At 38.4% G+C, this 27,663-nt stretch overlaps 1 protein-coding gene across 1 annotated transcript; it reads left to right on the top strand.

Annotated features, from left to right (window-relative positions):
• The first annotated feature begins 988 nt into the window (after positions 1-988).
• LOC134332499 (very low-density lipoprotein receptor-like) lies at positions 989-27,663 on the top strand. Its single transcript, XM_063014167.1, has 18 exons — positions 989-1,189; positions 5,943-6,062; positions 9,701-9,823; positions 11,405-11,527; positions 11,766-12,137; positions 13,376-13,498; positions 14,959-15,081; positions 15,716-15,835; positions 17,192-17,317; positions 20,800-20,971; positions 21,555-21,767; positions 22,522-22,640; positions 22,725-22,864; positions 23,279-23,420; positions 24,093-24,242; positions 26,149-26,235; positions 26,329-26,498; positions 26,874-27,663. Exons 1-18 carry the CDS (start codon positions 1,123-1,125, stop codon positions 26,907-26,909), a joined length of 2,526 nt encoding a protein of 841 aa, XP_062870237.1. The 5' UTR covers positions 989-1,122; the 3' UTR covers positions 26,910-27,663.

Below are 27,663 nucleotides of genomic sequence, written 5' to 3'. Positions count from 1 at the left end.
CCAAACACTCTCGGGTCAACCAAAGCTTGGTTAATGAATCACTTCTGGAATATCCAGCAGTGGCCTCTCAGTCTCCAGATTTAAATCCTATAGAAAATCTTTGGTGGAATTTGAAGAGAGCAGTTGCAGCACAAAAGGCATCAAACCTCAAAGAGCTGGGTGCTCTGGGTGGAATCTGGTTAGCCCTTACTAAAATTGCTTATTAAAGATTATCAAGGCAAAAGTATGGTCCACCAGGTACTGAGATGTTTTTCATTTAAATCAATTTGTTATGAATATTTACCATTACAGCTGCATATTCATAAACATATTCATATATGCAGATTCATATATTTATTAGTTTTAATACATGATGCAATTATTGTTTGTGGTAACTGCCCACATAGATAGATAGATAGATAGATAGATAGATAGATAGATAGATAGATAGATAGATAGATAGATAGATAGATAGATAGATAGATAGATTCACATTATACAAATAGGTATCTGTATAATCATAACACACTGAAACAACAGGGCCTGAGGGTACATATGGAGGTGTTATTATAAAATAGTGTATTATTTTAATCCTTAACCACGTGTTTGTATCCAGTGTTAATAATAATAATTGTTATATTATTGATTTGTAATACTTTATTCAGTCCAACACGAAGCATTTTAAAGCTCTCACTTATAGGTGGAGCCACAAGACACTCAAATCACTTTACACTTTTTCCTGATAAATACACGCTATGACTGTACGATTATCATGAACAATATTTATTACATTATTATACCATTAACGATTTCCCTCCTATTGAAATGGTTAAATTGCGAAAATAATCGCACACATCAGTGTTCATGTGCAGCCGCTTGTGGTGTGTAAGGGGTTAACAGCACACACACACACACACACACACACATACACATATACACATACACATACACATATACACCCTGTGTGATTCAGTGCAGTGCGGATCAGATCAGCCGCTCGTACCGTGTGTTTTGTATGTTGGTACGGTGGGTACATTTGGGGCATGGGTGGCACATGCACGAGCCTCTGTGAGGGCTGGGGCAGATAAAAGCGCGCGGTTTGGGGTCGCTTCTGTTTGCGCACAGATTCTCTCTGACCGCGACATGGTGCTGTGCGTCCTGCGGATCATTCTCCTGGTAATATGTCTGCAGATGACTGGATCAGCACATGGTGAGTGAAAATGGGTCTGAGTTTAAGGAAAACACTAAAATGCGAGGCTCCTGTTTGGACTCTGCTCTGCTTTATCAGTGAGGTGCGCGTACGTGCGTCTGATGCCGAATCCGCGCACCTCTGTACCGAAGGGCGCGTTGTATAAATCACCTTTGTTTTTAAGCTGTATGATGCAATATTGCGTTTTTGCTTGTTCATGTAGCTGTAATCTGTTCTTTTCGACCATTTATTTTTAAATTTTCTCATTTGTTCACTGTCTGATTTCTTGCTCAGGCCTCTCATTCAATGTTTTGTAGCAACACGCAGCTTTCCATTTATTATTCCATGTATTAGTACTATTTTAATTTTAATATACACTCAACGCGCACTACTTTATTGTTTTATGTTATATTGTAGTACCTATTGTTAATTTTACGTCACTAAACACAATGAATATTGTTTCCTTTATTTATTAAACCAATTTACGGATTTATACTTGGATCCAGGCCCAGGCTTTAGGAATATACTCTATGCGCTGTTTGTGCGCAGCTTGTGCGCATTTTGTTCAATTGCCCGAAGAACAGGTGATTTCACTTGGACGTGCAGATCCACTCGTAAGCATTTATATTAAACTAGAGGTGTAGTTCAAAGAAAAACTAAACTATACATTAACTAGACTAAACATTAACTAAAATGTTCTTAACTGACCTGTCCAAGTTTCTGTTAGGGTGTTTTATTGTTATTTTTAAATTGGTGTTTAAATGTTTGCCATCCTGAAATAAAAAGCTGTGTACATTTTCATTGGTAGACTGTGGGTTTTTAGTATTGCAATTGATTTACGTTTTATTTTAAGCATTTTATTTTAAATATGCAGAATTTATCTAAAAACATTTATATTTATGGCACTGGCCAAACTTTCTTATAAAGCCTAATATAAAGCCCATTTTTTTACGATGTTCTGGATTGTAGACTATTGCAGTAAGTAGTATATGCAATTTTCACTACAGAAGATATTGCGTTCTATCATTGTTATTTAAATTATTTAATAATCATCAAACATATTGATGTTCTCCCCGTGTCTGTGTGGGTTTCCTCAGGGTGCTCCGGTTTCCTCCCACAGTCCAAAGACATGCAAGTAAGGTGAATTGGAGATACTACTGTCCATGACTGTGTTTGATATTACCTTGTGTAATGAGTAACTACCGTTTCTGTCATGAATGTAACCAAAGAGTGTAAAACTTGACGTTAAAATCCTAATAAACAAACATATTAGAATATAACTGCAGTCTTTTGTAGAATAGAATTGACTGATAGGCAAAATAAATAAGTGTATCTAGGGGTGTAGGAACCAAGAAGGTATTTGAAGTGTTTTTATGCCGTCCACCAGACCCACTAAAACAACCCCCTACACGTTGAGAGAATTCAATTATTGAGTTATGGGTTTATGTCGAATGGGTGGTTGTTGGGTGCCACAATCAGGATATGTACTAGGCCCACTAGCTTCTCATGAAACAAACAACAAAACAAAATTTTAAGAGCTTAAATGAGTGCTGTTATAACTAAACTTTCCTCAGCAGTTGTTAAAAATGGACCTAATGTATAATAAAAACCAACACTTTTTTTATGATGGCTAATATATTAGTTGGGAAATATTGTATGTCATATAATAACTACAATATTGTCAGGAAGAGCTTTAAGCTGTCAACTGCATTGCTATGTATTTTGATTAGCATGTTTATTTAGTGCTTGTAATCAACTGCTTTTGCTCATGGTATTTATCTTACTGGTCTGCATTCCTGCCACGTGCTATATTACACTGTTTTTTAAATCAATAAAGCATGTGTGACTTATGAAGCTTAATGGCGTGTTGTATTTTGATTGGACACTGTATGCTTGATGGTCATCAGTTATCATGTTGGTCGGTTATCGGTTTAAAGATTTTGGCAAAAATTGTATCCCTAGATTCAAATGAACTCTACATAGATGCAGACATGATACCTCATTTGCTTAATGCCTTAAAATATTTTCTTCTATCTGGCTGGTTATCACTGTTGCTCCTGTTCTTATTGTTGCTTGTTTCTGATATTAGCTGACTAAATAGCTAAATGTTGTTTGATGCCTCACCACCACAAAATCATTCCTGAGAAATAGCGTAGAAGGGTGAAGGCCACTGATGTTATTGTATCGTTATCAGGCGGAGGAAAATCTTTCTTCTTTAATGCTTAATCATTCCTTTTTAATAAAATAGAAAGTATATAGTATAGAAGAGGCAATCAGTACAGTTAATAAAGAGTATTGCTTGTTTCACTGGATGTGGTTCCTTTGCTTTCCTTAAGTACGAGGTATCATCAGTGGCTCTACTCTAATTAGGTGTGTTGGACTCCAGGCACAAAAGAGGTTCACATCTGTCTAATTTAACACATTTAACTAATCAGCTTATTACAAAGGCTTTCCTGGGTGTGTTGGAACAAACAACAAATCTGTATGTACTCCAGACCTGGAGTCTGAAGTTTAGCTCATTACACTGATGTAACCAATGCTGATCTTTGTTTAAACAGGATGGGGATAATAAAATAAAGCTTGAAGTTGCTTAATGGCTGAGGTAGTTGACTACAAAAGCTTATAGGTTCAAGCTCCCACTGTTGGGCCCTTGTGCAAGATTTATAAATACAGTAATTATAAGCATTAGAAATTCTGCCTAGTAGAATCTGTTGGTGTAGTTTAGATTTACATTACATTTCCCAACTATGTTCTTAAAGTAAATGTTAATCCTAGACACACATCTGATATCCTTAAAACTTATTTTATTTTTTTAATTAACATCACAGATTGTTAGGACTTAAATTGCAGAAATACTTTGAAAATTATTCATTTACCCTAACTTTCTAAAGTACTTTGTGAAATATTTACACTACACTTCAAACCACTCTCTCACCTGAACCCCATTTTATTTTTAATATTGTGTCCTACACTAGGGGTCAAGCTGTGTGAATACTTTCCTAACTCTGGTAAAAGCTGTTTTTTTTCCCATTTATTTGACCTTGAGCTAAAAGGAGCACATCATATCTGGTGTTGACACCAAATATGTACTCTTTAGCCTCCACATTCAACATTTTAAAGACAACACTGTCTCAGGCTTACATAGGTCTTACATGACCTGATCTCAAGCCTACACTGTTTAAAAGAAAGACTTGCCATGTAGTTAATCAGACTAATTTGATAATCAGCTCTACCAAAATTCTACAAAGGGCTTTAGATCTAATAGAGGATAAGATTAAGTCTGGGCAACTATCTTATAGATCTGACTTGTTAAGGTTGTTGGTGTTGAAAAGGTCATCTATAGATATAGAAATAGTTGATTTCTGGTTAAAATATATGACATACACCACACACACAAGTTTGTTCGGATGTATCCTGTTTGCCCTAAACATCATTAACTGAACAATGATTTATTTGTCAAGTATTGGTTAACTGGTTAATAATTAACATTTCTAATTGAGATAGATTTCATTTAATAATTGTGATAGAAGAGTCAGTATGAACTTCTTTAAGCGTGTTAGTAGACAAATGTTTCACCTTTGCTGAGGCTGACCTTTACATGGCATGCCACGTATCATGTTTTGTTCTCAGGCTGCTAATGTTGCTGTGTTGATTCTCACTGTGGTAGCTGATTAAGCATGTTCATGCTTCAGACTAAGCCCACTCCTAAAGAATCACATGCCTAAACAGATTAGTGTTTTCCCTTTACTAACAGGTTAAATGATTCTCATGAAGGTGTTTGGTATTTAGCTGTGAGTTAAATAAGGGGTTTGAGATGAGGCAGAAAACTGAATCCAGCACTGCTGAGGTGCATCATGAATTCAGCACTCCTGGTTTGTATTTGACAAATCCCTACATTTGACAGTATCGTGGATATATAGTTTCTAAATTCCAGATTTAATGCAAATGTAGGGCTTGTAGAGTTTGTCCTTGACATAACAGTGCATGAATTTGACATTAATAATGGAGGTGAAGAAATCTGTAAAAGATGACTGCAGTGTGGTGTGATCCGATTATTGTGATTCATGTAGCGTAGTACAGTTTTCCTGCCTTCCATTAATCATACTGGTATAATGGCTCTTCTGCTGTACCATGTACATATTATACAACTGTATTTGTTTCAAAGGGGCTTGCTCACTGTGCGTTTCCCAACAAGGTACAGGTCCTCGTAGCCACTGGCTTTTCTTCATGAGGCTCTTGAAGTGTTGTGCAAAAGCATTCATATTTATAACTTTGAGTACTGCAGTCAAAAGGAATTTGATGTTTTATTTAAATCATTCTCTGACTTGGAGCAGTGCTTTTCAACTATTTTTTTACTATGCTAAAACAGTAGCCTAAAGCCAGTCTCTTAGGCCACACATACGTTTTAAAATAAGTTGCACCTTCATGTATTATAGGCCACAGATTAAGCAGTTCTTTACTTATGCTTTTTGCAGTTGTTCTGCAGGCATCATGCAAGAGTGCTGCTAAAAATACCTGAGTACAGTAAAAAATACCTGAGTACCAAAAATTACCAGTATTGGGAAGTAAAATTTGAAACATTGTTTGACTCTAACTGTTAGAGGATGAACAACCCAAAAGGTTTACCAGATATTAATGGATGTGAAGAGTTTCCTTTCTAATCACCACTGAATTAGACTGAAAAAATAAAGTGCAAATGAGTTAATTCTGTTAAATGTGTGGTGACCGTGTTGGTATTAAACAGAAACTTTTTTTTTTTTTTTCTTCATGTCAGGCTCACGAACAGAATGTGAGCAGTCCCAGTTCCAGTGTGAAAATGGCCGCTGCATCCCCTCGGTGTGGCAGTGCGATGGGGATGACGACTGTGTGGATGGTAGTGACGAAAACACATGTGGTAAGTAGGTGCAGGCATTTATTCTAGACATCTTAAACAAAACAACCAGTGCATCATAGCCCTCCAGTGATATCATAGCCCTGTGGCTGGGAGTCTTAAGAGCATAAGTGGCACTGCTCTGTGTGGTAATAGGCCTGACACAATTACATCACATTTTTGCGGTGATTACTTGGGATCACCTTAATTATAACCATTCGATTTCTATAAATAAATTATTTATTATCATGCATTGACAAATTGTATCACTTAATTGACATGATCAAATAATTGTATATAATACTGTATTGTCACATCTTTTTAGCTAATGACTTGCATTATTTTCCTTTGTGGTTTGACAATTGTTACAGCTGTTACAGTAGGTTTTATTTGTTGTAGCTGTTTTATGTATGCTTGTGTGTTTATTATTGTTATTTATTAATAGTAATAGTTCCAAGTGTTTAGTGTAGGTGATGTTAGCATTATTATCAAAAATGAGTTAAAAAAAATGAGATGGATACAATTTTCATTTAATCCTGAAATGTTTCTGATTCTTTTTCTTGGTAATCTCAAACTGCCCACATCTGTGCACACACCTAATCCCAGATGACTTCTTGTGAAATGCACATGTGCTGTATATAGGGTTTAAAATAATGGTATCCAGACTCTACATAGTGACCCTACACAGGGAACAACGTTTGAGACGTTGAAAAAAAATCAAAGGCAAGTGAGAAACTAAGAGAAGAGAGGGCACATTAGCTCTTATTCTCCAAGACTGGTTTCTTAAACGACTAGTGCAGATTTAGTTATACTCAGCAGAGGCTGGGTTTAGAAAATCTGCAATACTGCAGCTACTTATAAAAAATTGGATTGCTGTGTTTAACCCAAGCTTGTCTCCTAATGTATGACAGTATGACAGATTTAAGGAGATCTGCATGATTACACAATGGTGAGTTAGCTATAAGGTCCCCTTTTGGGGATAATAAAGGTCTTCTTGTATCTATGGTAACTGGGCCATAGGCATACAGGGAAAAGGAAATGTAAGAGGGAAGAGTTGGCACGGATAAAAAACACCATCTGTACTTTGTTAGGCCCTTACAGACAAATCCAACACAAACTTTCCTTCAATTTGTCTCTGAGTTTCAACGTTTATACATAGGTTTCTTAATTCTCAAAACTTATAAGGATTAAACTGTCTGTTCAGAATGTTATTTTATGTTACTTGTGAGGAGGGAGCCCCCCCCCCATTTCAAACACTGGGGCCTATTTCACTGAAGTGTACACTTGGCCATTAAGTGCACATGAAGTGACTGAAAATAGGGCTGGATTGATTCCAAGGGCCAGCTGGGTCTTTGTGAACTTGTAGGGCAGCACTGTTCATAAGGGTGGTGTGTTTACTTGACATCATAGTGGCACAGGGCTGCATAAATTAAAAAGGTTTTTTTAAATGATCACATTTCAGCTTAGTTGATGCTAAATTTAATATTTTTGCATTATTGGTGCATTGCATTGCACACTTCCCATTTATTTGGTTGAACACTGCTCAAAAAATAAGAGAGCACTTAATCATCACTATCACATCAAATCAATTAAACCCTGGGAAATCAATCTGTCCCATTGGAAAGCATCAGATATTGTGAATCATCTTCACCTGCTTTGGTGCAAACGAAAGTGACGTGCACTGTGGGGCAACAGCAATTCAGGTCACTCAAAAAGGTTTGCTGTGTCTCCCAGCACAGTCTCAAGACCATGGTGATACCAGGACACGTGTTGTTACGCAAGAAAAGCTGGACAGGGTTGTAGAAGGGCATCAACCCAGCAGCAGGATTGGTATCTGCTATTTTATGTGGAAGGAACAGTAGGAGCACTGCCAAGAGTCCTATAATATGACCTCCAGCAGACTACTGGTGTGCTTGTTTCTGACCAGGCTGACCAAACTCCATAAGGGTGGCAGGAGGACCCTGTGTACTCTAGTGGGAACTCTGCTCACAGTCTAGCTCTGTACAGCTTGTTTGGCATTCTCCAGAGAATACCAGAATTGGCAGCTCTGCCGTTGGTGCCCTGTTTGCATAAGAACAATCTTGTACTGCCTGCAACATTATCCAGTAAGAATGGTCTGGTGGTGGGTCAGTGAGGGTCTGAGGAGGCATGTCCATGGAGCGTCACACAAACCCCCACACGATAGTCAATCGGTACCCTGGCTGCTGTGGAAGTGGAAGAACTGTATAGGGGGTTAAGGTCAGGGATTTGAGCAGCTGAACATCTTTTTATTAGGACAGGGTGGACCTAATTTTTATACTCATTGTTTTAAAATTGGACGTCCAACCAGCTAATGATCAGACAGAGTCCACATACTTTCTTACCACATATTGTAGTCTTATACTAAGTTAATATTAGTTAACAAACTAGTTATATTTTAATCCATGGTCATGTCAAAGTCTGAGCTCTTGTTACTAAAGATGTTTGAAACTGGTACTGGAAATAATACTTGGCTACAATGCAGAACTGGGATCAAATTCGGCTTTATTGTATGTTTCAAGGTTGACTTTATGTAGGACATGAATTCTGTGGCCAGAGGTAGTTTTGAATTTAGAATCTATAGAAAGACATTTAGTGTCTGAGAGCTTATTGAAAGATGGAAACACTGAATAGGCAGCTGGTATTTTAAAACTATATCTTTACTTTTCATGCTCAGCAAAGTTCTACCTTTTTATTAGGACATGATTTAAAATATTTGTCTTATTAGGAAATTGCTCTAAACCTATAACAACATATACTTCAATCATATACTACATGCACATGATTACCAGTGGCTCTGCTGATGCATAATAGATGTCCTGTTTATGAATTAAATGATTTAAATGCATGATGGGTTCCACCTCTTGGGCGGGGATGAATGCACATGTGCTGACAGGATTAAAATTCTGCTGTTAGCGTTCAGCACAACAAAGTCTTTGTCTGTGTCTCTGATGTGTGACTGATGTCTGTAGCTCTGTCTTAATGTTAAAATTAACCATTTGCTGATGGAAATGAACGTAATTTGATCAGTTATTTGAAACTGTGATGTTAACTGACATGAAAGGTTATTAATATAAACATAAGATGCAAATTAACATGTCACCACAGTTTCAACACTTGGTTCGAAGTGCATCAGCTAAATTACTGTTAGTGTCTGTATCTGTCCGTCGTTGTTGGTATTGGACAAAACCCATCTGATATCAGAATAGAATAGGAAAACAGTGAGATCACTCCAGATGGCAAGTGAGAGATTTTTAATTTAGATATTTACTCTGCTCACCAGTTATGTATAAAAAAAGGCCTCAATTCTGACTCTACTACTTTTATGCCAATTAATTAAGGCCTATGTAATTAGTTATCACTTACACCCTTGAATTAACAGTGTAAGAATATAGTAAGACAATAATACTGGTATTAGGAATGAGATGTTTCCCCTACATGATGGATACCATTTGTCCTTATAAGCATCTGACACGTGTAGGAGGCATGTGACGCTGTATACTGCAACATGGTTCTCTCTCCTGATCTAAAATATGTGCTACGCTTGTTCTTTTTAACCTTCCCTGAAACTGGAATTTTAAAATGAGCTCATTTGTAGCCTCTTGAGACTTAAACTAATTTCACTTATCCTGTTTCTGTTGCAGTACGGAAGACTTGTGCAGAACTAGATTTTGTTTGCCGCAACGGCCAATGCATTCCCAAGAGGTGGCACTGTGACGGGGAACCGGACTGCGAAGATGGCTCAGATGAGGGCACAGAAGTTTGTCGTAAGTCAAATTGGCTTTTCTTTATCAGTTCTAAAATCTTTAAGTGATTTTATTTGTTTAGAAGGTTTTCTGTTTAATTTAGTGAGGAGAGTTTGTGTATAAATCTTCATGCATTATTGTTTGTAACGCAGTCATGGTCGCGGAGGATATTTTTGATCAGCTGGTAGAGATGTTGCCAAGGCCAGCAAATCAGAGCACATTCTATTAAGGAAATGGATGAATAGTTTTCACTAGATAGAATCTCTCTGGTATAAAGAATGTAACAGCAAATTATCCTTGAAGTTTTTTGCTTGTTGCATATCTGCCTCTCCCACGAGTCCCTCCATTTCATTTAAACCCTGCTTTTCTAAATGAGTCATGTTGCAGATGTTCATTTATTCAGTTCAACAGCTGGGTCATTTGAAGAGATGGCAACAGATCAGTCGGTGTGTTGGGTCATATTACAGCCCACTGCAGTTGTCCTTCAGGCATGCACTGTAATAAGTATGTGATTTAACACTCTCCCAACTTAATTGAAAAGAATTTAAATGAAGAAAAATGGTAATGAAACATGAAGATTTTTAACAACACAAAACAAACTTAATACCATGCAAGCAATTGAGGGTTAAGACCCTTGTTCAGGGCTGCAATAGTCGAACTGGTAACCTTCTGACCACTAGTCCAGTGATTTAACCGCTGATCCATCATTGCCCTTACCAACAGTAAAATAGTTGTTAATTAAAAAAGCACTGAGGTGACTGAAAGGATAGTTCTGTAATCAACCAGAGAGCTTGTTTAACTCCCCTGGCCATAATATAATTTTTTAGGTGGGTAGCCAGATTATAGTACTGCACATCTGTTATTTATTCCCTTGTGAAACACCCTATTAAAGTGCATCTGTCATGATTGAGATCTGGACTGAGTTAGTGTATTAGAACGAGACGGGCTATTTCACACAACCCAGTGAAGTATATTTTCCATGCTCTACGTGCTGCGCTACGTGCTGCTCTACGTGCTGCTCCATGTGTTAAAGCTCCATAGCAATTGTTGTTTGTGCAGCTGTTAAAAACCAGAACTAACGGATAGGTGCCATGTGTGCCCACCTACCTGCCTGCACGTGGGTATTTGTGTACGTGTTGGTCTTCTGCTGATAAAAGGGGTGTGTCGGACATTCAGGCTGCTTACATGGGAGGTTTTAAAGGATTGTATTTCTTGTGTGCAGTGCCTCTGATCTTAGGTGACCTTCAACGTGTGTGGGTGTGGGTGTGGGTGTGGGTGTGGGTGTGGGTGTGGGTGTGAGATCCTAACGTCAAGTGTGGATAGTTCACTTGTAAACTAGTTACAAAATAACCTTTTCTTTGAACTTGGCTTGTCTGTTTGGAGTCATTGGACCAGTTGAATTAACATTTTTATTTAAATCACACTTAACTAACAGAATTAAAGAACTTGTCTTTAGTATTTAGTTCTACTGGTTCTTAAATACTGTATTAGGCTTCCAATAATTTAAACAATAATGCCAACGCCAATAAGAGTTTCTATAAACTTCATTAAACTGGATGGGTGAGAAAAGATCTCCTTCAAACTTGTTGCTCTTTCATTCAGATACCAGAACTTGCCGTATGAATGAGTTCAGCTGTGGCGTAGGCTCAACGTTGTGCGTTCCTGTCTCATGGAGGTGTGATGGTGAAAATGACTGTGACAACGGAGAGGACGAGGCGAGCTGTGGTGAGTCAGAACGTGTTACATAATACATGTAATGAATGAATGTAACAGTTAAAGAGGAAATACCTGCTTAGAGTTTGTAGCCTCAGGTGTCTAATATGATGCAAGTGAAGGTGTTTATTGCATGTGGCAAAGCGTGAGTCACTTAGAGATCAGGAAATGTTTTACAGCTTGATTGTTTATGCAGCCAGTGAAGAGGATGTTGTTCTTGTCAGTGTAGAAACATACCCTTTCCTTTTAGGTAACATTACCTGCTCTCCTGTGGAGTTCACCTGTGCCAGTGGTCGCTGCATCTCCCACAACTTTGTATGTAACGGTGAGGATGACTGCGGTGATGGAACTGACGAGATCGACTGCAGTCTTTCTTCGTGTGGTCCTAACCAGTTCCAGTGTGGCAATTCCACATGCATTCCTATAGGCTGGGTTTGTGATGATGATGTGGACTGTCAGGACCAATCGGATGAGTCACCTCAGCGCTGTGGGCGAAACTCAACGCCATTGGCAAAGTGCTCATCCAGTGAAGTGCAGTGCAGTTCGGGAGAGTGTATTCACCGCAAGTGGCTGTGTGACGGAGATGCAGACTGCAGGGATGCCAGCGATGAAAGAAACTGCCGTAAGTACCTTGGCTGTTAAGCATTACTAACTGGAGATTGATGCTGGTGGTCACATGACGTCTGGCAGTGCAAATAGAAATATTTGCTCTAAGAAAAAATACAACTCACTTAAATTCAGGAAATATTTTTGTAATGTTGCATACAGGAGCAATAATATTCATGTCCGAAGGCAGCCTAGCAGGCATGATGACAAACAGATTAGACCAGTGGTCATCAAACTCTTGTACCACCAGTGGTTATGATTCACTGCTAGGTGGTGCTCAGAATTGCTGCATGCACTGATATTAAAAGTTATAATTTAACATTTACAGTTTTCTTCACAATTATTGGTATCCTTAATAAAAATTAGTATAAAGGATTAAAAGAAATTCACCTTTTGGGAAAAAAACCCTCAAGAAATTATAAATAACGAAAGTGGCACAATTATTGGCACCCCTAAAATTCTTAAATAAAATATTCTAGTTAACTAGGGTATATGTTCTCATTCATTAACAGGGAATGGCTTTACAATAATGCCTTGCCTGAAATATTGACTCTACCCATATCTGTTTATCTCTGGAGATCATCCTGGGTTCACCAAGTCTCCATTAAATCAGAATCTGTCTGCTTGCTGCCAAGAAGCTAAAAACAAGTCATCACTGGGTCTTCCAGCAATGAATCAAAAACAGATGTACAGCCAATGTGCAGCCAATGTATAGTCAGTTTTATTTCCATGTTGGTGTTAACACAGGCAGCACTGTCAGTGTAGAAAATGGCTAACAACATCTAGATGGAACAACATCTAAGACTGGGATTTACTTACAGCAGTATGGAGGATGAAACTGAACCATAATGCTAAATAAACTCACCTGTCACTGAAAAAGTGCTGACCGTGTATATAGGCACACAGAGTGTAATTATGTGCATTGGGAAGTGTTTGTGTGCTTTTACTTTTTCATATCTGTCAAATCACAGTACAGTGACAATTTCCTTAATGTAGACACATTCATATTTTTAAATTAATATTTTCATTAAATGCTTGCACCCCTGTCACTCCCCCTACCCAGCTACACAGCTGTGAAGTTACTAAAAGGTGAGGTTAAAATCAGCCATTACTTTGGGCCAAGTGCCAAAGCTGGACGCATGCCAAGTAGATAAGGAGGTGTGGGTGTGTGAGTGCTTAATTTTAAAGGTCATCTCCTGCATGCTTGAGTCTGTAAGGTTACTCATGGCTGTTTTTCCGTTCCCCCTCCTGCAGCTCCTCGCTCCTGTCGGCCTGACCAGTTCAAGTGTGGCGATGGCAGCTGTATCCACGGCAGCCGGCAGTGCAATGGCTTCCAGGACTGCACTGACGGCACGGATGAGCTCAACTGTCATAACTGTGAGCACACTGAAGCTCTTGTCTTTCTCGATCATGTCCCCATGTGTAGTGTTAAATATTGATAAGCGTGAAAGTAATGTATGAAATCAGGTCACATGTGCCAAAAATGGTGTAGTGAAGAACTAGGTCAAATCCAGAGCCAGTATACAGTTCCTTCTGCTTTCTCTGTAATGTATTAATGAAGTAATTGCTTGAAGACCCACAGGCTTTTAGGATTCTGCTCTTGAAGTGTGGCACAGTAACATAGAGCTTAGTATGTAGCACTTTGTGCATGTTTTTTAAAGCAATAATTCAGCCTGAATGAACTGTATTCAGTTTGACGTTCTTTAGTGTTACATGCATAATGTTGCTAACATATTAGGAGTATAATGATACACGAGTAAGTTACACAGTGTACACAATACCATTTGTACATGCAGTTCTGCAGTGGTAGTTTTAGAGATTCTTTTAAAGGTTCTTCATAATGGCTGTGTGTAACAAAGCACTAAAGCTTTAATGCTTTATGTCAGACTGTTCATGTTGGACTTCAGGGATTAATAGATAGGCTGGGTGGGGGCAGGCTAGTAGACTGTTTAAGCCAAAGCAGTAGGTCATGGAAAATTACAGCTTGGCTAAGCATAAAACAAATTTCATAACATTATTAACTTGCATATCTTCTGTTATTTTGTCTCGGAAATGACATGTTTCTCAAAAGACTTGCTTTTATACACTGACGAGGCATAACATTATGACCATGCTGAAGTGAATAACACTGATTATCTCTTCATCACGGCACCTGTTAGTGGGCGAGATATATTAGGCAGCAAGTGAACATCAAAGTTGATGTGTTAGAAACAGGAAAAATGGGCAAGTGTGAGGATTTGAATGAGTTTGACAAGGGCCAAATTGTGATGGCTAGACGACTGGGTCAGAGCATCTCCAAAACTGCAGCTCTTGTGGAGTGTTCCCGGTCTGCAGTGGTCAGTATCTATCAAAAGTGGTCCAAGGAAGGAACAGTGGTAAACCGGCAACCGGGTCATGGGCGGCCAAGACTCATTGATGCACGTGGGGAACCCGTGTGGTCCGATCCAACAGACGAGCTACTGTAGCTCAAATTGCTGAAGAAGTTAATGCTGGTTCTGATAGAAAGGTATCAGAATACACAGTGCATCACAGTTTATTGCTTATGGGGCAGCAAAAGGGGGACCAACACAATATTAGGAGGGTGGTCATAATGTTATGCCTGATCGGTGTACATTTCCACTACTGAACCTAAATGTGATGTGAAATGCAATAAACATGAGTAGGTTGCTCAATATTTAGAAATGAAAACCCTGAAACAAAACTGAATTATTGTGTCTGAATTATTGTATCATGTCTTGGCTGATTTCTATTTTGATGTGAAATTTAGCAGTGGTCATGTTTTTGCCAAGCTTTTTGTGTTAAATGTTTGACATTCTACTTTTTATTTTATCATTTAGCGACTCAGTGTCGTGGTCTTGACATGTTTAAGTGTCGAAGTGGAGAGTGTATTGAGATGAACAAAGTGTGTAATAAGTTTCGGGACTGCGTAGACTGGAGCGATGAACCCATAAAGGAATGCAGTAAGTATTAATCTGGCTGTAACGTTTATTAATGAAAGAGTGAAACTGGTTGCATGTGCATAGGTGTTCTTGGCAGCAGAGAGCATATTGTTTTGGTCAGAGTTTATTTTTATCACTGTAAGAAACCCACATCTTAAACCACATAGCAAGTGGTATTGAAAATAGTTACACTAACGTGTACTAATTTGTCATGTATTTAGTACAGATTGATTTGGAATTGAACACGTGCTTTAGGTTGGATGCATTTATTACCCAAACTATAGCAACAGTGTTTTAGCAAATGCTTTTAACAAACATAATTTTCTAAATGACCTGATAAAATGGATTGTAAATAAGTTGAGAAAAACACACATTCCACATTTTATCATTGTAAGATTTTGTATGCATGTATTAATCCTGAGTTGTTTGTGACCTTGTGGTTACAGTGAAAAATGTAAGAGATTCTTGTCTTGTGAAAGATGAATGTTGGCCGTGTAATTTATGCTTTGTGGAGCATTTCAAGGACATTGCTACCCTCCGTTATTTCAGTTTCCTGCACCCACCCACATGGCTTTTATATTTAACATTATTGTGTTTGTTTCAGCTTTCTGTCTTGTTATAATACTGATTATGGTGATGCCTGTTTTCATACCAGATCTGAACGAGTGCGTGTTTAACAATGGTGGCTGCTCACATATCTGCCGAGACTTGGTGATTGGCTATGAATGTGGTTGTACGCCTGGTTTGCAGCTCATCGATCGCAGAACATGCGGGGGTGCGTACCATCACACTTACTGTGTAGGATAAGGACTAAAGACCAGTTTAGAACTGCTAATTAATTAAGTTATCGTTTTCAGAATGAATCCTAGTGTTTGAGTTTATTAATATTTATAGGTTTATTTGCAGGTTCACCAACACATTACCTTACAAGCAAGAAGTATTATGGTACTATTTTTGCACACATAGTAAACATGCAAGAAACAAGTTCAGTTTGTAGGACCTAAAAAGAATGGGCAATACAAGTCATTTTATATTTTTTGCCGCTTTCGCTTTGTTATAATGACCAGTGGCATTGTGCATCTTTACATAATGTCTGAATGCATTACTTTCTATTAAACTAATTTAATGCATTCATTGTACCTTACATAAAAACATGTATGAAACACAAATTAAATAAATGTAGGCTTTTTTAAACAAGAAGATAAAATGTCAGACTATCTGACCAGATATGCAAATAAACTTGACTGTTGGAGGGTTTTGGTCATAACATTTTACATAATAGTTCTTCACAAGTTTTAAATTGATTTATTTATTAATAATTACTGAAAAACTTCCCAAATGTAAATTTCATGTAACCTTCATGTGGTGCATTTATCAACACAGGGATTGTTTGACAATATCCTGACCATACCTTTTACTTAAATACCTACTCAAACAAGTCCTATTTTTCTTTTGTGGTCCAGTGACTGCCTTTTTAGACAACACGTTTATCATTTCAGGTGGTATGTGACCAGGAAAACAACAAAAATGTGATTAAATGTTGCATTTTTTTAATATGATCTTTCCCTTTTTTATTAAAAAAAAAAAGTATTTATCTTTTTAACAGATTTTATCTTTGTATTAAGCTTAAACATTTTCAGCCTGTTTGAGTGTCCTGTATTTTTACATTTGGGGCTGGTGATTGTTATTAACCCTAATTATTAATGCATCTTCTTCAGAATTGGGCATAGCAAAAGTTTGGACATAGCTCATGATATTTAAATAAGCAAGTGCCAATTTTCAGTTTTTGCAGCAACAATTAGTTGATTACACTTGATATATAGCAAATTACTATTACATTTTGAAATGACCATGTCATCAACTGTGGGAAGTTTTCAACAGTTTTTATGCTCAGTGTAAAACTGACACCTTGTCATAGTTATAAAATCCCTTAGAAATCACACAACAAGAAGAATCTGGATTACAGGCAGTAAAAATGAGCTAATTGACAAGCTCATTTTTACTGCCTGTAATCCAGATTCTTATTAATTTAAAATCAAAGGTCTTTAAAATGATGATCTCTGCATCTTTATTGTTAAATAGCTGCTTGGTGGTTTTAATGCTTTCTTTTTTTCTTTTGTCTCTCCTGCAGATATAAATGAATGTTTAAACCCAGGGATCTGCAGTCAGATCTGTGTCAACCTGAAGGGAGGATATAAATGCGAGTGTCATGAAGGCTATCAGATGAACTCCACTACAGGAGTGTGTAAGGCAGTAGGTAGGTGAGACTGACGGCTCAGTTTAACTAACACATTCCAAGATCCTGCTTAAGAGTCCAGTGTGGCAGTTTCCTTATTATAGCAATTATATATTATAGTTTCCTTACTCTGTTAGTCTTTTACTACTACTTATTCTTCGATAGTTACAGTAGCTATTTTAGTGTTCTTTTTACTTTTCCTCTACAGTACATGTACAAATTTATAGCACTAAGTTAGTGTTAATTTTTGACCATGTAATTGATAACTCAAATCAAATCAAGGTTTATTTGTCACATACATGGTCATACACAGTACAACTGGCAGTGAAATGCTTTAGTGACTGCTCTGCCACAGTAATTACAAAAACTACAAAATAGTTAAAAAATATATTATACAAAAAAATATTAAATGTTGTTAAAAGTAAGAATCTAGAAACATTAGAACAATTAACAATATAATTAAAAAGAGCAATTTAAAGTAAAGTGAACATTAGAAGAATTAACAATATAATTACAAAGGGCAATTTAAAGTGAACAAGTGTGTAAGGTAAAGTGACAAGTAGTGCAGAACATAATGCTACATAATGCTATACAGATGTGATAAATAATAAATACACAAATACTAATCTATACATATACATACATATACATATAAAACAGTATACACGCATATACTTATATACACATACATATGTCCACATATACAGTGTATCACAAAAGTGAGTACACCCCTCACATTTCTGCAAATATTTTATTATATCTTTTCATGGGACAACACTATAGAAATAAAACTTGGATATAACTTAGAGTAGTCAGTGTACAACTTGTATAGCAGTGTAGATTTACTGTCCTCTAAAAATAACTCAACACACAGCCATTAATGTCTAAATGGCTGGCAACATAAGTGAGTACACCCCACAGTGAACATGTCCAAATTGTGCCCAAAGTGTCAATATTTTGTGTGACCACCATTATTATCCAGCACTGCCTTAACCCTCCCGGGCATGGAATTCACCAGAGCTGCACAGGTTGCTACTGGAATCCTCTTCCACTCCTCCATGATGACATCACGGAGCTGGTGAATGTTAGACACCTTGAACTCCTCCACCTTCCACTTGAGGATGCGCCACAGGTGCTCAATTGAGTTTAGTCCATCACCTTTACCTTCAGCTTTCTCAGCAAGGCAGTTGTCATCTTGGAGGTTGTGTTTGGGGTCGTTATCCTGTTGGAAAACTGCCATGAGGCCCAGTTTTCGAAGGGAGGGGATCATGCTCTGTTTCAGAATGTCACAGTACATGTTGGAATTCATGTTTCCCTCAATGAACTGCAGCTCCCCAGTGCCAGCAACACTCATGCAGCCCAAGACCATGATGCTACCACCACCTTGCTTGACTGTAGGCAAGATACAGTTGTCTTGGTCCTTCTCACCAGGGCGCCGCCACACATGCTGGACACCATCTGAGCCAAACAAGTTTATCTTGGTCTCGTCAGACCACAGGGCATTCCAGTAATCCATGTTCTTGGACTGCTTGTCTTCAGCAAACTGTTTGCGGGCTTTCTTGTGCGTCAGCTTCCTTCTGGGATGACGACCATGCAGACCGAGTTGATGCAGTGTGCGGCGTATGGTCTGAGCACTGACAGGCTGACCTCCCACGTCTTCAGCCTCTGCAGCAATGCTGGCAGCACTCATGTGTCTATTTTTTAAAGCCAACCTCTGGATATGACGCCGAACACGTGGACTCAACTTCTTTGGTCGACCCTGGCGAAGCCTGTTCCGAGTGGAACCTGTCCTGGAAAACCGCTGTATGACCTTGGCCACCATGCTGTAGCTCAGTTTCAGGGTGTTAGCAATCTTCTTATAGCCCAGGCCATCTTTGTGGAGAGCAACAATTCTATTTCTCACATCCTCAGAGAGTTCTTTGCCATGAGGTGCCATGTTGAATATCCAGTGGCCAGTATGAGAGAATTGTACCCAAAACACCAAATTTAACAGCCCTGCTCCCCATTTACACCTGGGACCTTGACACATGACACCAGGGAGGGACAACGACACATTTGGGCACAATTTGGACATGTTCACTGTGGGGTGTACTCACTTATGTTGCCAGCTATTTAGACATTAATGGCTGTGTGTTGAGTTATTTTCAGAAGACAGTAAATCTACACTGCTATACAAGCTGTACACTGACTACTCTAAGTTATATCCAAGTTTCATGTCTATAGTGTTGTCCCATGAAAAGATATAATGAAATATTTGCAGAAATGTGAGGGGTGTACTCACTTTTGTGATACACTGTATACACATACATATAAATTAGATTGTGCAAGTTGTGTAAATTGGTCCTAAATGCTATTTTCGTTGAGGACTCGAATAGCTTGTGGGAAAAAGCTCCTCCTCATCCTCTCCGTTTTGGCTTTTAGAGCACGAAAACGCTTCCCAGACCGTAACAAAGAAAACAGTCCATTACTGGGATGACTGGGGTCCTTTACTATCCTCCTGGCCCTTGTCCAGCACAGTTTCCTGTATATGGACTGCAGTTCAGGAAGCTCAGTCCGGATTATGCGCTCAGCTGAACGCACCACCCTCTGTAGAGCCTGCCTATCCTGCTTGGTGCTGTTTCCGAACCAGGTTGTGATGTTTCCCGTTATGATGGATTCAATGGTGCAGGTGTAGAAGTTATGAAGCACATTGGATGGTAGTTTGAAGTCCCTTAAGCGTCTGAGGTGATAAAGATGCTGACGGGCCTTCTTTGCCAGCGCAGTGGTGTGGCAAGACCATGACGGGTCCTCAGAGATGTGAACTCCAAGGTACTTGAAATTGTCTACTCTTTCCACTGCGGTGCCACTGATCATTTTAATCCACTCAGAAAGTCAACATGGGCACGTTTGTTAACATGTAACAGGACAAACTAACCAAAATGATCTCACTCTTCTTACATGAGACTTTCATGTACTTCTACATAGCTTGAGGTAAAAGCATCTATTTTAGCGGTTCTCTTTTTTTTTTTTTTTTCTCGTAGACCCCCATTTTCCAATTACAATTTTCAGTTTTTTGTTGAGGGTTTTGTTGTAGGTTTAATGCTAGTGCTTGCAGAGCTTGTGTTACTGGTGGTGGGAGCTTCCTTACCTCTACCTTCTACATCTACTTCAGCCGGATCTGCACCAGCAACTAAGAATGGGAAGAGATCTCCCATGTGCTAATATCATAATATAAAAAAAAAATACAATGGGACCCCCGTCTCGGGTCACTTGAACCTTTGGTTAGAGACTCCTGATCTATTTAACAAATGAGTTATAACCTCTTGTCCCTCATGGTCAAGACAGGTATGACATGTAAAATATTAACTTCAACATAAAATTAATTGTGATTATGGGTAAAACTGTGGTTCAGTGGGTAAAATGGCAGTCATCTCTATTCTGAATCAAATCCACAACAAAATGTGCAAAAAGTCAGTGGGTCTGAATAAGTCTTCTTGCTTTTGCCCTTGAATTCTGCATTTTAGGCAAAGAACCATGTCTACTCTTCACAAACCGGCGGGACATTCGGAAGCTGGGACTGGAGCGGCGTGAATATACACAGATAGTAGAGCAGCTGCGCAACACTGTGGCTTTGGATTTCCATTTTAACCAACAGAAAATCTTCTGGGCTGATATGGGACAGAAAGCCATCTTCAGGTATATCAAGTCAAATGTTTACTGGAAAACTTTTTTTTCCTCTTTTTTTTTTTAAATGCTGGTCTCTTAACATTGTGTTTTAGTTGCCATAATAGTTGGGAGGGATGAGGGATGTCCAGCTTCTTTTTTATTACCCAATCAATCAGTATGCAGCTCACAGAGCTAATGGAAGAATCAAGAGATCATAGTGCTGTTGGAGTGTTAGTGAATAAAGAAACTTGTGTTCTGTGTTAATCCATCTAAAAACACTCGTATCAGAAAAGCAGAGGCCATATTGGATGTTTTCTTGATGTATCTTTTACAATTTATCACAATGCAGTTCAGCATTCCAATCAGCCAATTCAACTTTTGTTTACAAGGTTGCCACAGAAACTGCACAGTTGCTTGAGCCCCTCCAAACCTCCCCACACCAACCCAAAAAGTGGTCTCATCAGCCTTTTAATATACCATTAAGATGTGAACTGAAAATCTTGTTTATGTGGAGCAGATTTTCATGACTCAATGCAGTTAAATTGAATTTGATGCATGTAATAAACCGCTGTGTTTTTTTTTCTTGATTTGCTCATTGATCCGTTGTCCACAGTGCAGTGCTGGAAGATGTAAACAGCCACACTAAAGTGATTGATGTCCAGATGCCAGTTGGAATAGCAGTGGACTGGATCTACAACAACTTCTACTGGTCAGACCTTGGTAGTAAGACGATAGCTGTGAATAATTTTAATGGCACCAAGCAGAAAGTGCTGTTCAGCAGAGATCCAAAAGAGCCAGCATCCATCGCCGTGGATCCTCTTTCTGGGTAACTTCGTCTCTCAGTCAACTGAAGTTTAAAAGTTTGCTTACACTTGTAAGGAAAATGCATGTTACAAAAGTTCTTTGAATCTGCAAAATACAGTTAAAATAAAACTGTTATTTTCTGTAACTGATTGGAGCACATACTTTGTTCAGACAAACTTTTTGTGGGTTTTAATAAAATTTGCATCAAAAATATACAGTACTTAGAATTTTTTACACCACTTTGGCATTTAATGCTGTGGATTGGTATCCTTGTTATTTCACTGTTAGTGATTATAATAGAATACAACTGGTGACTTCTCTGTGTCTATATTATAAGGGGCTAGTTAAACTGCATTTGTAAACTAAGCAAGTTATATATATTATAATGGTAAAGCTTAGAGTGCTCTGTACAGATCCCAGAGAGCAAATCATAGCTATTCTCATGTCAGGAATGTCACTTGGAGCCAATTCAGTGCTTTAGATTTCAGGATCGTTTGTACAAACAATCCCAAGTACAAAAGAAATGTGACAGTGATCTGTTATTTCAAAAAAGGGGCCAAAATAATGGCCAAAAAATTTTCTGTACATTCATTGAGAACTTAACATTATTGTATCTATTAAGGGTTTGTCAGGCTTTGTGGTTTGTGTTTTTGGGTTTCTGTGAGGATCTCTGTGTTGTTCAACACCTTGAAAGCTAAAAGAAACAGCCACAATGAAGCACATTTACAAGTACAAGCAGCACATTTTGATTGTGCTTTTTCCTCGTTTTATTGTAGGTTTCTTTACTGGTCAGACTGGGGTGAGCCAGCTAAGATTGAGAGGTCGGGCATGAACGGGTTAGACAGGCAAGTCCTGGTTGAAACAGATATTCAGTGGCCCATCGGAATCACCCTTGGTGAGTTGATTCTGTGTATAAGCAATATCTCAGCCATGCCTGCACAGTGTGACGATGTTGTTAAACTTTTTTTTTTCTTGACAGATCTGATCAAAAGCAGGCTGTACTGGGTGGATTCCAAGCTGCATACTCTGTGTAGTGTGGATCTAAATGGAGACAACCGGAGAAAAGTGCTGCAGTCTAAGAATTACCTGTCCCTTCCCTACGCCCTTACTGTGTTTGAGGTATGAGTATGTGGTGCTGTGCTATCTGACATGTTCCCTTGGTGCTTTGTTGCCCCGAGTGATGAGTTTGTTGGGGAAGAACTATTCATTTTATTGCCTTAAACGAATCCAAACATGTTGCATAAATTATTACTGTGTTGTGAATTAACTACTTTGGGTCATCAAGTTTATTCCCACATCACAGTAACATGCCAGTTGGTTGCTTGTGAGTGTGAATAACTGCATTAGTTATGGACTGGAATCTGTAGATTTCGGTGTACAGTTGTCAAGTCAAGTCACATGCAAGCTTTTGTACGTTTGACTTTAACAGTTTAGTGAACCAGAAGTATAAATAATCAAGAAAACAAAACTCAGTATTCAGATTGTGAAAAACCTCATACATACTTGTTAACATCTGCTTATTATCTCTGACAGGACCGTGTGTTCTGGACAGATACTGATAGTGAGGCCATCTATGGGGCAAACAAGTTTACCGGCTCAGATGTGATTATGCTGGCCAACAACCTGAATGTACCACAAGACATAATCATCTACCATGAACTCATCCAGATGTCGGGTGAGTCCAGTAGCTCTGTGGACAGCAGGCTGGTCTGTTTACTGATTTTAGCAGGATTCAGTGTTTACAACTATAGATTTTTTTTTTTTATGCCTTAACACCCATGCTAGCTAAGGGGGGTGCAGACTAGGACTTGCCCTCTTCCTTATGTGTAAAGTAAAGTCACTTCTTTTACACCAGCCAAAGGACTTAATCATAACACCGATTATGCCATAAATAACACAATCATGTGTATAAAGTGGCGTTAAACTCAAATAAATAAATAAATATACCATCCTGGGTGGATGGGATTAAGGGAACACATGCAGGTGGTTGGTTTGACTTAGTTAGGCTTTATCTCATAGACTTAATTTCCCAAAGGGATCTTTTTCAGGGATGATTTAAAATAAAGCCTAGTTGTGCTCAGTTCATTATATTGGCTTGACAGTTGAACTGATTGGGGCAAATACTTTTTTTTTTTTTTTTCTTTTCTTTTTTTCTTTGTTTCCAATAAAATTTCTTAATCGTTTTCTTGATGTATGTGTTAGTTTGATCTGAAGTTATCCAATGTAGCCAATAAAAATATTTCACATTACTCTAAGCTATGTGATTACGTTAATTCAAGCTCTAGCCTGTATAAGACAATCAGAGATTTAAAGGCATTTGTAAAGTCTTTATTTTGTTTTTTTGTAGGGACTAACTGGTGTAATGAGAAGGTAGAAAATGGAGGCTGTTCCTACATGTGTCTGCCAGCTCCTCAGATCAACAAACACTCCCCTAAATATACATGTGTATGTCCAGAAGGGCAGGAGCTGGCTTCTGACAGCCTGCGCTGCACATCAGGCAAGTATCGTGTGCTCCGGGGGTTAATATGTCTCTGTACATGTTTTTTTTTTTTCCAGCCTACCCTTAAGTTTACTTTGTCTTTCTACTGTGTTTTGTGTGGCATCTTGAAATGTCTTATTTGGAAGTTTCAATTCCATCATTGTTCCCACCGTGTGCCCCTCTCAGCGTCCCCCTTTACAGCTTAAGAGCTTCTCTCTTTCTTTACATCTTTTTTTTACACGGTCAGTGTGCCATGTCAGGTGATGTATTGGGAGGACTTAACATTTGAGTAACCCCAATGGTAAAGGGAACTTACAGAAACTTATAATGGTGTGGAGGATTTTGGAGACAGCCACTCCTAAATGATGACTTTTATAGCTCATAAACCTAAACAAAACAACAGGCTTTTCTTTAGTGTGTAATACATCAGGCAGTGGGAGTGCTCTGTAATTGCCTCCATGAAGAATGCAGGAGCAGTAAACTGCCGATTTAAACTGAAAAGAGTTTGAGCTCTTTATCTTCATCTAGTGAAAGCCACATTAAAAACAGCATGTTTATCGATCTGCTCATCAGAAACAGTTAGGTGAACAACCGCAACTCAGCAACAGTTTTGTCCTCCTGTGAAAACAAAATCGATATGATGTCACAGACTTTTTTCTTATTTTTTTATTTTCCCCCTTTTTTTCGTAATCTAGTCATATCAAATTATCCACTCCTCCACTGCTACAAAAACCTTAGTGACCAAGTAGGGCATACTTAACACAGCCCCTCCGACACTGATCTGCTTGAGGCCGGTAGACACAGTCTCACACACTGCTCTCCACTATTCACCGTCTCTGTGCACACACCTTTAACAACCAAGCAGAGGCCACAATTGAATCAGTAGTTAGAAATCTGTTCAACCATCTCCCCAGACAGGACACATCCAATACTGTCTGTGTTGGTGCCTGGCTTGTTAATTGTGCAACTGAGATTTAAACTCTGAACTCTGTGTTTGGCTAGCGCATTAGACAAAAACAAACCTTTATGCAGGTTATTTAGGTCACATAAATGGCAGTCACATTGGATTATAAGGTCAGAATCTGACCCTTCTTGTTGTATCATGTTCTGCTTTGAAACAGGTGTGAACAATCTGCCATTAATAGTGCAGAAGGTTGTGCGAGTGCTGCACAGCACCATGGTTCTAGAAAACTGATACATGTGCTTGTCCTTCTACAAGGACAATCTATGTGTAATGTGACCTGTTTGATTTGTCTCTTTTAATTCAATTTCTTGCACTTCTTGCTATTTAATGTTTTGATTTGATTTTCGTTTGATAGAATCATTTGATTTGCAGTAGTAGAAGTAGTTTTGGCTTATTTATTTGCTTTTCCAAAACAGTGATACCTACGGTCATTTTACAAGATGAGGGAATGGTGCTCGTACATGCCACACAGCCTTCAGGTAATGTAGTCGCTCATGGCAAGCCTTTTGGAATGCATGTACATAAAACCATGCATTACTACTGGCTTCATGGGCTTTAGTGTAGTCATGTAAGGTAACAAATAACCTTTAGCTAAATCAGTCAAGCTGGTATACCACATGTAGTAATAGATGTGTAAGTGCTGACTCTAAACACTAGACATTTATGTGCAGTAGATCCTTTCGTATTATGCATATCAGCAAACACCTGCATATGCAATACAGATGTGCTGGCGCCTGGTCACGTCCTGCATTAATTTAGATTTAATGCACTGATTCAATTGTAAGTGTTCCATGTAATCCCATCTGTCCCATATTGTGTTTTTATAAACAGTCTTTACTTTTCCAAAGTGGTTCCAATTACTAACATATGATTCTAACAAACTAACGTAATTGTTCACCCTGGATTACTTGTGCCAAATTTTTGAAGAGCCATTATTTAAACTGTGTTTCCCTTAATCAGCACCTGTAGACGGAAACATGAGCACCTCTATCCATGAGGTGCAATCAGCCAAAGGATCATCTGCAGCCTGGGCAGTGGTACCAGTCTGTGAGTAGTCTACTTTTGCATCACCAATAAGGAAATGAGTACTGATGTAGTGTTTTGTAATGTCACAAATGTTACACTTTCTCTGTTCATCAGTGCTGCTGGCGATGGCTGCAGCAGGAGCGTATTTAATGTGGCGTAACTGGCAGATAAAGAATAAAAAGAGCATGAATTTTGACAACCCAGTTTACCTGAAGACAACAGAAGAAGATCTGAACATCGACATCAGCAGACATTCTGCCTCTGTTGGGCACACATATCCTGCTGTAAGTACAGTTAGCAGTTTGTATGGTTTTAATGCTGTCATGACCACTAGGCTTGTCCATATTTCATAGTTATCATAGTGGGCCTTAGAACAGGTCCTAAGGTGTTAAAAAGTGCATACCTTTTCCAGTTGTTTTGTGAAAAGCTAGTCTTGGGGCTTCAAAATTAAACCAAATGTATTTTATTTGGTTCCAAGAACTTGAAATTAAATGCAAAAAAGACAGGCATCTAGTTTGTAGATTTTACCAGTGGATACCACATTATAAATCTTTATAGGTGGTTGTGTACTTATGTTTTATGCAAATCACAATGTGTTGATAATTGGTCATTTCTAATCAACATTTGCTAATTATTTTTTCATGTCTGTTGTTTTTCAGATATCAATAGTAAACACAGAAGAGGATTTACCATAACCAGTGCCCTTTACTGCTCTTGTTCATGAACTGTCCAGTTAGGACACCTGCCAACCACTGCTGTTCCAGCAGGCTGACAGCTTTCCGAAGTGCACTTCCCAGTTATTTTTGGGAGTGTTGAGTCATTTGTGTGAATATACTGATGGATTTCTTCCTTCTCACAATGAATGTGCCCAAAGCCACAAAATATTTGAGGACATGACCTTTTATTTACTGTCAGGTTTCCACATGTATCCTGGTCCTAACAAGGTAGTTGACCCACCTGACAGTTTTTGATCCAGACATTGCAACTGCTGTTGGGCATTTAGTTTGTGAGAATACTTAAATATGATTGTTTTATAGGCAGCCATATTTCCAATGTATGTTTTCAGGTTTTTCTTTTGTTAAAATATTGACCTCCAGAAGCACATTCTTATAAATAAGGCTTCTTGTGTCTTACCTAAGAAAAAAGCTATTTATAAAACACTGTACGTATCCCTAATTAAAATAGAATAAGTATTCTTAAGCACTTTGGTTAGATGCTCCTGTGTAAATAAGACTGTATACAGTGGACTGAATAAATGTTGCTATGTTGGGTCATAGTGCCAGGGTAAATTAAAATGTATTTAAAAAGAAAATATTGGTAAACTATTTTGTATGTTTGTGTGCTGTTCCTGTGACCTTTTTTATAGCATTGTACAGGGGGAGTAAACACTCTTTATTGAAGACGGTTGCCAATACTTGAAATGAAATAAAATGATTTGTTCCATTGTGA

Source organism: Trichomycterus rosablanca, chromosome 18, assembly GCF_030014385.1.
Source record: "Trichomycterus rosablanca isolate fTriRos1 chromosome 18, fTriRos1.hap1, whole genome shotgun sequence".
Lineage (NCBI taxonomy): Eukaryota > Metazoa > Chordata > Actinopteri > Siluriformes > Trichomycteridae > Trichomycterus > Trichomycterus rosablanca.
This window is presented reverse-complemented; position numbering and strand designations above follow the sequence as displayed.